This window comes from Emys orbicularis, chromosome 8 (genome assembly GCF_028017835.1).
Source record: "Emys orbicularis isolate rEmyOrb1 chromosome 8, rEmyOrb1.hap1, whole genome shotgun sequence".
In the NCBI taxonomy this organism is placed as follows: domain Eukaryota; kingdom Metazoa; phylum Chordata; order Testudines; family Emydidae; genus Emys; species Emys orbicularis.
In genome coordinates, this window is record NC_088690.1 from 9,690,747 (window position 1) to 9,701,881 (window position 11,135).

The 11,135-nt window shown below is 49.8% G+C and overlaps 1 protein-coding gene across 1 annotated transcript; it reads right to left on the reverse strand.

Annotated features, from left to right (window-relative positions):
• Window positions 1–6,625: 6,625 nt before the first annotated feature.
• On the reverse strand, window positions 6,626–9,088 carry DMRTA2 (DMRT like family A2). Its single transcript, XM_065409820.1, has 2 exons — window positions 8,596–9,088; window positions 6,626–7,503 (listed from the first exon to the last, which is right to left on the reverse strand). Exons 1-2 carry the CDS (start codon window positions 9,086–9,088, stop codon window positions 6,626–6,628), a joined length of 1,371 nt encoding a protein of 456 aa, XP_065265892.1.
• Window positions 9,089–11,135: the final 2,047 nt, after the last annotated feature.

Consider the following 11,135-nt stretch of genomic DNA (forward strand, 5'->3'; position numbering starts at 1 on the left):
GGGCAGGTCTACACTTCCAAAACTGCATCGGCACAGCTGCACGCGGCAGAGCTAAAGGCCTGGTCTACACTGGGGGGGGGGGTGTCGATGTAAGATATGCAACTTCAGCTACGGGAATACCATAGCTGAAGTCGACGTATCTTATTCCGACTTACCTCCCATCCTCACGGCGCGGGATCGAAGGCCACGGCTCCCCCATCGACTCCGCTACCGCCGCTCGCTCCGGTGGAGTTCCGGAGTTGACGGGGAGTGCGTTTGGGGATCAATATATCGCGTCTCGATAAATCGATCGCTACCTGCCTATACGGTGGGTAGTCTGGACGTACCCGATGTGAAGACATTCCTACACTGACCAGAGAGCATCTCCAGTCAGGGTAGTTAATCCACCTGCGGGAGAAGCTCTCCCGCAGACATAGCGCTGTCTACACCTGTGGTTAGGTCGCTGCTCAGGTACCAACATAAGTCTGTAGTGTACCCTTTTTGCAGCTCCCTTACCCTGGACACACTCTTCCAATTATTACATACTCCAAATGTTCTCTCCTCTATTTCTTCACATCTAACACTATTAAAGGTTTAATTTACTTTCAGGTTTGCTTTCTCCAGCAGTATCCACTTACATTTATATTAAATTCCACGATCCAGCTCTCTCCCCATTTACTTACTCGTCTTAACTCCTCTCATAGCTTGGCAATGTCCTTATTATTGAGGCTCCTGTCAATACTTTGTATCTCAAACTGCATGTCTAAAGCACAAATACATCGGAGCCCTCAGAAACTCACCTGTCATCTTCTGTCAGGAGAATTCTTTGCATTTATCCTTCCCCACCCTAGGAACATGGGAAATACCAGTATTGGAGCTGGCTGAAAATGATGTTGCATAAAAATAACTTTTAAAATTAATTTTCAGAATTTGACTTTAAAAAAGTGGGAATTTTCCCAATGTTTAAGTGAAAAAATCAAAATCAAAGCTGAACATTTTCAGGTTTTAGTTTTCGTTTGTTCCCCTTTCTCTCTGTTTTCTCCCTTGCCACTACTACGCTTTTCCTTTTTTGCCACTGAAAAAAAGAGGCAGAAAGGAAGAAAAAGAAAAGAAAAACGGAAAACAAATATATTTTTACGGTTTCAAAAACTCAAAAAATGAGCTTTAATCTTTGTTTCAAAAAATCAGAAAATTTTGAAATATCTAATTTTTTCACTAATTTTCCAATTTTCATTTTAAAAAGTTTAGAATGAAAAATGTTGAGGCGCTTTAATTAATATTCATACCAAGGGCACTTTGCGCCAGATTCATCTGTGATGTAACTCCATTAATGGGTTCCTTACTTCTGTAGCAATCTAACACAGCCAGTCTTTTGGGTGTGCTGAAACTCAACCAAATGCTGGAAATCGTGAGTTCACATGGCACAAACGATGGTGATTTCACAAGCATTTCTCCCTGGCAGCAGCTCACAAACAGTGACCAATGGAGCCATTGCTGGTGGTTCCTGAGCTGACTAGTCACAACGTGTTGGCTCTGCCTTTTTTCCATATTAAAATATGTTAAATACTTTCCTGATATTATTTTTGCTTATAAGCAATTGCTGTGGGTGCCATAGGGGAGTTACCAGCTCACAAATGAAACAGGTGTCCACCTGTTTAGGAATGGGGGAGGGATCCACGTGATCAGGAATAGGAAGGGAAATTTCTGCCTGGCTTGTGAATGGCAAGGGAGATGTCCGTGAGAAAATCTCGCTATTCAATTGTGATCCACCACCACACTATGAAACAAATACCCGGAGAGGAAGATACCTGCGCGCATAGTCATTGGTGAGGGAATAGAGGAGGAGAAAGGCTTCTGCCTGCAATTATTGTTTTCACCAAATTCACAGCCCTGACATCCACATCAAACTAGGAGGCAGCTGTATTTACTCAGACTCTGCTCAGTGTTATAAGGCTCTAGTGTCTGAGGTTGAGCTGTGGGTAAGTGTTGCCCCCAAAGAACACAGTGAAGATAGTTTTACAGGCCAGAACATCAGAAAATCACCACGCGGTGGGGGATCTGTGACACTTGAAATGTATTGGGCCACCTCAGGCGGCATGTGTGAAAGTGACTTGCTCTCCCGATGCCTAAGATCGATGCTTTCGTCACACACTGTAAAAACTGGGGCCAGCTGCTGGATTTCCCGGCGCTGGGAGGCTAAAATCTGTGAAAGTGATTGATAATCGACACCAATTTTCCCCCGCTCGTTTAAGACAATGGTGGGCTTCCCGGCGGTTTGCACGTCAAGCACACTAGGCATAAAATCATGACAAATATTTGCCCTGCTACTCCTGACAGGATTACAATAGGATCCCGCCGCGTGCATAACCTGCCTGCGCTGCGCAGAAGTCGTTCCCCGAGCAGGGATAAGCGAACTGCGCTGCGCGGCCTGTAACTTGCACAGGAATTATCCACTCCACGTTTGCAATGACCAAAGCTAGTGAGTGCGGTTTCCCGAGGCGCCAGCTCCTGCTGGGTGGGGATAGGTAGCACAGGTGGATTATGGAGAGAGGGTTACGAGCGACTTGCTTTAACTGCCAGCAAACAAGGCGAATGGTGTAACTCGCAAGTCCTTTCTCACGCCTAGAGGAAGGGAAGTTGAGGCTGCTGCTGCACTGGCTTGGCTACATGGAGGATTTCAGAGCCCTCGAGTTGCTCGGCTCCTTCCAAGAGGAGGAATTATTTTGTCACCATTAAAATGAATGAATCCCCCTTCCAGACAGGGCCAACGCGCGCGCTTTCCTCGCTTCTTGCGCGGCACTGCGCGGAGTTTGCACCAGGTTTCCCCGGCAAGAGGGTTTGCTGTTGTGCCCTCTCGGAAGTTCTTCTAGCACTTTCCCCCTATAACTTCTGCGATTACTTTAGGCCAGCGGCGCCTCGCAGCTGGCTGAAAATACCCCGCAGGCTCCCACATGCGCCCCTGCAGCGGGAAGCTCTGCGGGGCCAAGGCTCTGCTTCCCTCGGAATGCGTGTTGGGAATGGCGGAGTGAGCTGGACCATGCCTGGCGGGGAAAATCCCCACCCGGGGTTTACATTCCGCCTGCCGCAGAACAAGCACTTGTGGCCGGGCGCCCGGCCTGCCATGCGCACAGTTTAGCACCACCACGGCGCTCACCGCGACACGGTTTCATTCTGCGCGCCCGCCCGGGTTACGCAACAAATGAGGCTCCCTCCTGACGGCCGGCAAAGGGTGGAGAACTGGGGGGGGGGGGGGGGTAATACGGGAGTTTCTAACTATTCCTTCTCCCGTTCCTGCTACCATTTCCCAAGCCCGTATTTAAAAGGGGGGGGGTTACAAACGGCTGATTTCCCCTGACCCCCCAGGACACAGTCCCACCAAATTGCCGGCGGCTGGAGAGCAGGTTTCAGTCTCCCTCCCTTGCCTGCGCCTCGGGTTCCGCCTAGGTGAAGGAATGTCATTTCGCTACTAAATGGTTAGTCTAATTTGATCTTTATTATGCTGTGGATTAGGGCTGATTCCTATTAAACACAAGTGCAGTTAATATAACTGCGGGACGTGTCCCACTGTACGTACAGCAGCCTCTGTTCCAGCCCCACCGCTTCCTGCAACCAGCGGATTAAGATTTAATTAACAGGGAAGTTTGCTAGCGCTCGCTTCCAGCCTCTCTCGGCCTCACAAATAATTTATACTCTGCTCCGCGAATTTTTATTCAGGAGCAAGTATTTAATTTCATTCTAAAGGGGAGCTGAATATTTCACGCCTTGCCCCAGGCTTCCAGAGAGGAACCTGTGTGCAGCAGCTTCAAACTCAACTGTTGAGGGATTATTTTTTTGTCCAGGCCGGGAATTACTTCAATGGGGACAATGTATCAGCTTTTTTTTTTTTTTTTTAAGTTAACAGCCTAAACTATCCCTATGAAAGTTAATCATCATGATCCCCATTGTGGGCTGTATAAACCCAGGCTCAAGCAAACCTCCAAGAAACAGCAACAATTCTGATAAATTGTCCGGCTCGGCTAACTACACGAGAATGGCTTTTATAATTAAAAAGGGAGCTGAGTTAAACCAACAGCTCCTAAGCCCCTCTCAACAAGGCTAGAAAGGGAGAAATGTGGCAACCTGATTTCTTTAAATAGCAGCTCTTTGTAGCCCATTCATAATCCCAGATATGGAAACTCATCCTGGGCAAAGTCAGCTGCCAAAAAAAAAAAAAAAAAAAAAGTTTATTCAGATGCTCAAAGTCCATCTTTTTTTCCAGTCTACAATAACCCTGGCACTTTATAACCAAACAGACAACTCCTTTTCCAATTAAAGTGGAATTAGGAAACTCAATCAAATTAGCTCACTATTAAAGCCCTTCTTTATTAAACCGTTTTATTGTAGTAATATTAAGTTTCACTCACTCTTGGAACACGAGACTTTAAAAAGTTTCCCTTGTGATATTGATTTGGCTGCTCTCAGGTTGGAGCGGGGTCAAAAGTATTTACCTAGGTGTAATCTGTAATATTTACTCCCCAAAAGAACAATCTTAAAATTGTAGCCAACTTGATCAATTGCGAAAGGCAATGAAGAATCGCTCGTTACTCACTCTGGTTCTTTGATTTTACCCCTGGGCTTCTTTCAATAACCATGAAGACACACATTTCGTCTCATACACACCAATATATTAACTGGTTTATAGGAACAGCACTGTCAGTTTCAAGCCAATGTTTACACAGTTATATTTGAAGTGAGAAAGTAAACAGTCCAGCTGTGCCACAGAACAGTTTGGTGGGATTAGGTTTCCATACCAACCAACTTTAGGAGCTTTTACAGTCTTAATTCAACCATGCACTGAACTTGTTCTTTGTGAGTAATAGTTTTCCTGGGCCAAACGCTCCCAGGACAGATAAGAAAATTCCCTCCGCCCTCCCCAATCACTTTTTTTTTGGAGGGTGGGGGCATTGTACGAAGCTATTGCTGACGCTCTTTCTTATATTCAGTGAAAGAAGAAAAATAGCATATTTCTTCTATTTGCCTTGAAGAATAATCGGACGCTATGTTGTCAATGCGATTGATAATAGTGCCGTTCGTGTACCCTTCCTCCTGAAATTAATGGGCGTTTTAGGACATCAGGATCGGTCCCAATATAAAATTAATTTGAGTTTTTTTTTAAAAAAAAAAACCCACAAGCTGATTTTGTTTTGCCCGATTTGATTCCGTAGCAGAATTTTGCTGTTTAAACAACCTGTCTTTAATATTATTTATTATTTGCCCGTTTCTGATCTTGATCATATAGAAGCAATTGAAATCTACAGTGCCATCGTCAAATGAAAAGAAATGGTTCCCCTTTCATCGCTGCAGTCGCAGGATGATCCAGCATCTATATGCAACAACAAACACAAGTATTTTAACAATACGCTTTGCCTTTCCCTGGGATAATGTCAGATTGTCTAAATACGGGGAAGAAATCACCAAGCCCCAAACTAGAAAATCCCCTAAAAATGCACTTGAGATATTTTTTCTAAACAAATAAAAAATGAAGAATTAGAAATTAAATTATTTGACATTTTAATGGAAAAGTACATCTCTGTATGCTGCGGGTTGTTTGTTTTGGGGGGTGTGTGTGTGTGTTTTAAATGTATAGATTCTCATCAGATTGTCTGCTTCAACCATGATATAAGATTTAATAAACATGTTCAGAAAGTTCCTAAATTATTTGCATTAATCTGCCTTAAATATTGACTTTACTTGTTAACTGGGTTTGCCAAAACATTGTTCCATAAAATATCATTTGCCATTTGTAAGACTGATTTTAATAGAAAATAACATTTATTTCTAGTATTTCTATGAAATGGAAACACAGAAAGTAATTGTTAGAAACGGCAAGAACTTTGCTACATTGGAACCAGAAAGCAATTTTCTTGCAGATCACAAATGAAGAGGCTCATTAAACCGTTATACAGCATTGGCGGCTGGGTCCTACGGACAGTTACAAATATATCTACTTTCCAATGTTATATACAGATTATAACATTTCTTGGAAGGGGTGGGCGGGAAGGCTTTTCAATTTTACAATATATTTAATCTATATACCTGGTAAGTATTACAATGAGAGCTGTCTAACCTTTAGCTTTAATACCAAGTTCACCTACAAGTTACATTAATAACTTAGATTTCCATTTTATAACATTATACACTTGCTAGTATACATACATATATATATATGTATGTGTGTGTATATATATATATATATATACACCTCACAATTCACCAAGGATATCCATGCTTATGGCCATAAGCAACAAAGAGAGTGACAAACATCTCAACAATGAAAGTGCACCTTTATAACCTTTTTTTTTAATACACCTATTATTTGTCAGCTTTGCCCGCCACTCTGTTCCGTGCGGCAGGGGTCTGCGCCCTGCCTTACAATGGAATGGGCTGGAAGGGGAAGGGGAGCGAATCATTCGGTGTCCATATAGTCCCCTCTCTTTCTCTCGCTCTATATTTATATCTTCAGAGAGTCCCTTAGGGTGCAGCCCTGAGCTGCAAGGCGTGAGCTGTGATTTGGCAGCTGTCAAGAGACGCACGGAGGGAGCGTGTCCTTGGCGGCAGCGCGGTGCCCGCGGCCGGCCGGGCGCTGCTCCCCAGCAGGGGGCTCCGTCTATTGCTTCTCGGGGGTGTTGTTGACCATGGGCCCGTAGAGGCCGCTGGAGTAGACCTGCTCCTTGTGCACGGCGGAGCGGTCCCGCATGAGGTCGCTGAAGGCGTAGTCCATGGGCGGCCGGAAGCCCAGCGTGGGCATGAGGCCGGCGGTGGAGTAGGGGGCCATGAAGGCCAGTCCCCGGCTGTGCGCCGAGTAGGCCAGGCGCAGGGGGTTGAGGCCCAGGTGGGTGCCCAGCGGGTAGGCGCTGGCCTCGGCGCCGAAGTGGCTGGCGTTGGGCTGCAGGGGCGAGAAGGCGGAGCGGCTGCCCAGCGTGCCGATGGCCGGGCTCATGGTGCCGGCGATCAAGGGCCGGTGGTGGGCGGCGACGGCGGCCGCGGCGGCCGGGCTCGACTGCAGGGCGCCGTCCCGGGCCCAGCTCTCCTCGGGCCCCTTGTCCGGGCCGCGGTTGTTGAGGATCTGCTCGATGGCCTGCACCACGTCCCCGCCGCAGCCCTGCAGCACCAGCTCCAGCACGCTGCGCCGGTGCGCCGGGAAGACCCGCGTCAGGATGTCGATGGGAGTCCGCTGGCGGCCGCCGGCCGAGGGCGACGGGTCCTGCTCGTCCTTCTCGGCCTCCGAGCCCGAGTCGGAGCCCAGCGGGCTGATGGAGCCCGGGCTCTCCTCCCCCTCCTTCGGCCCCTTGGAGACGGGCGAGCTCAGGAAGGACTCGCCGTCCCCGTTCTCCGAGCCCGAGCCGTGGCGAGCTTCTGGGGAGGAGGTGCCCGGCACCGACTCCCCGTCCGTAGACAGGGACTTCCCGCCCGCCTGCTGCGGGGTCACAGCCCGGCTGGGCAGCAGCGTCTTGGGGAACAGGTCGAACTTCTGCAGCTTGGAGTCTGCAAGGAAAAGCAAGGAGCCCAATGAGTGCAGCGGCCGGAGCCCGGCCCGCCGCCCCACAGATCAGCGTCCCGCGGGCAGCCTCTTGGGCCTAGGGAGAAGAGGGCTGGAACAAATGCAGATACAGCTTTGGCCATAGAGACAAGAGGGTCCCAGCAGCTCGAGGTTGGGTCCCCAGACCCCTTCCCACCCCTCCTCAGCCCTTGGATTTCTGCCACTGGAGATAGTTGGAGGCACTTAGTATTTATTCATTTGTTGACAGTTTTGTGTCTCAGGACACAGAGAGTGGGGACGAATCCCTGCCCTGTAGGGCTGCGGCCTGGACTCTGGCTTGGATTCAGTCCCTCCCCAGAAGGCAACTTTTCTTCCAGCCCCCAAGCCTGAAGCAAGGAGATGCCCTCTCTGGCTGTGAACCCAAGATTGAAATCAATCACTCAATCGCCTAGTGTGGGTTTTCCATCAGCTGCCCCTCCCCCCATCCCTGTAAACCAGAAAGGGTGACATGATTAGGCCAGGAAGGATGGATGGATAAATAGATGTGTATGGGGATGGATGGATGGATGGATGGATGGATGGATGGATAGATAGATAGATAGGTATAGGGACGGATGGATAGAGGGGGTGTATGGAGATAGACAGACAGGGCCTATGGGGAGGGATAGATTGATATAGGGATAGTTGGTTGGTTGGTTGGATGGATGGATGTGTATGGGGAGGAAGGGATGGATGGATAGAAGGATAGAGGGGGTGTATGGGGATAGACAGATGGGGTGGCTGGGGATGAATAGTTGGGGTGTATGGAGAGAGAGGGAGCAATAGATAGTACAGTATAGGGCCAGACAGATGGGATGTATCTAGATGGATAGACAGGTGGGGTATATGGGGTGTATGAAGATAGATTAGATGCTGTCTATGGGGATGGATGATGGATACATAGAGGGGGTGTATGGGGAGGGATAAATGGGTGGATGACAGCGTGTATGGGGATAGATAGATGGGGTGTAGGGGGGATGGATGGGGTGTACGGGGGTAGGTAGATAGTCCCTGTAGCAGCCCCTGCTTAGCTGTCCTGGAGGGGGTCGCTCCCTTACCCGAGCCCCCAGCGCCTCCCTCGCCGCTGGCCCCGCTGCAGACGGAGCCGAAGACCTCGTAGGCTGGCCGGGGCGGGATGATGCCGTTGGCCGCGGCCAGGGCCAGCCCCTCGGCGGTGCCGTAGAGCAGCTGGAGCTCGCGGGCCTCGTTCTCCTCCTGCGCCTGCTGGCGGCGCAGCGCCACCTGCGCGGCCATGACGCGCTGGCGCTCGGCGATCAGGGTGCACTTGGCGCACATGCAGTCCTTCCAGCGGCAGTAGCGCTTGTGGCCCTTCAGCGCCGACACCACGCCGTGGTTCCGGCACCGGGCGCACTTGGGCGTGCGCGGGTACTTCTCGGCCGCCCGCAGCAGCAGCGGGGGGCCCCGCAGGAGGCTGCCGGCCACGCTCACCGGCAAGCTCGCGGCCGCGGCTGCCGCGGCGGCCGCCACCGAGCTGGGAGGCACCGGAGGAGGCGCAGATGGGACGCTGGGCATTTCCGATCTCAGCTCCATCCTGGCCCCGGGCTGCCCCAAACGGCAGGGGAAGAACCCAGAAACAAGCAGAGCGGCCCCAAAGCAGTGGCCCCTCAGAGGGAATCCCTTCAATACCCACCGAGACCTGGGCGCTATAAACTCCCGGATCTCTCCAATAAACCCCCAGAAGCGGGCACTATAAACACCCGGATCCTTGTAAAACCCGCCTAGACGCCGGCACGATAAACACCCGGATCTCTAGTAAAAGCGGGTATCTAAGTCCCCCTCGCGCCCCAGCCTTGTCGGGGGTGAAATGCCGTTCAAACACACACACACACACACACACACACTTTCTCCCGTCCAGTCCCTCAAGAGCAAACTGCGGTCCTTGGAGAAACCGGCTTCTCGCTGCGGAGAGGGAGTTAAAACCCCTTGGCTCCGTTATTGTCCGGGCACCGCTGGCAGGGCGCTGCCAAGCCCATGTCAGAGCGCGCAAGACCCCGGGCTAGAGAGAGTTGCCTGCTCACACTTGTCCTTTTTCCTGCCGCCAGGTCAAACTCGAGTCCCTTTAATTTCGTTTCTTTTCTTTCTTTTTTTTTAATGTTTCACCAATCACCGGTTTCCCCCTGCAGTGATCCACGGACCCCTTTAAAAACAGCAACCACCATTCCCAGCCTGACCCGAGTCAGGCAGACCAATGCCTCCTGCCCCTTACCAACAACGCCAACGGGGTCAGGAACCAATTGAAACAAACCCGGTAACGAACTGACAGTCCTCTGCAAAACCAAACCAACCCAAGCAAAAACCCCAACCACCACCACCCAAGTTAGCTCTGCCCCTTGAACATGATTCCCCCCACCCCCCCGCGACCGCGCAGGACAACGGCACAACTCACCCAGCAGAGCCGCCTAAATCAAATACACCGCAGAAAACACAACCCGCCAATCCCCCGCGCCCTAGCGCTCCCAGGACTCAGACAACTGCAACTTCGAACTTCCCCTGGCACGCAGCGAAAGAACCTCACCCTCCCTCTCTAATCATCTCCCCTCCGGCCCCCCGGGGAAAGCCAGCCGCGCAGACCTCCAGCGCCAAGCCCCAGTCTGGTCCCCCCGCACTCAGCTCAAGTTCGCATGTGTGACACTTGCAGGGCGAGAGTTGCCAGGAGAAAAGGATCTTCGCCGAGGCGCCCGCGATCACTTGCTCTATTGTTGCGCCTTACGTTTCCATTAGACAACAATTGACAACAATGTGGCGCCTGCTATTGGCCAGGGGAGGAACGAGCCCTTTTGATTGGCCACTGGCTTGTCTACAGTGTCCGCCCGAAGCTTCTCTCAAATAAACTGGGCTTTAAGGAAACTAGGAGGGTCCTGCTAAGGGAGTTGCATTGAAAAAATCATGACAAATAGTTTCCATTTAAGTGTGTGTGTGTTTGTTTGTGAAATTTGTCTGATTTCTCACTGCCTGGTAGTTTTTAAATCCACTTAAAACAGTAGTTGCCTGGCCAATTGTGTGGTTTGCACTTCAGATTTTCCACTGTGTCACTTGTCAAAGGAGGGGTGGGGGCAATATATCATGCAAAGTGACAATTCAATTTAAGGTGCCCCCTTTCCCCCCGGCGATTTTGTTGTATAGTAGAACCTAACTTTTTTTTTTTTTTTACTCATTTTGCAACTGCAGGTGTATTTACCAGTAGAGCTGCAATAGGGGGTATTTGAGAGGTGAGTATGATTTTCAATTTTTATTTAATTTAAAAAAATATGGAGACATGAATCAGGTTCCCAAAAAAGTTCGTTGTTTCTCTCCTGGTTTTAATGACTAGCTATTTGTTTAATAACAAATTCAACAGGCACCTTTTTTGAGTTTCCACGGGACGGTTCAAACAGGGTTTATACATCCTTGAGCAACTGGGCTTTCGTGCTGGTAATTGTGGCCAGTTTTTGTTTTAACATTAACCACCCTGGCTCGACGTCATCCTCCCTGGTAATCAGTTTGCGCTGAGAGGAAGAAGCAGGTTTGGGATTTTGGAACTTGTGAAGTTAACGCAACTCTCCTTTTCTGGAAGGAATATTTGGGCTAAAGTTCCCAT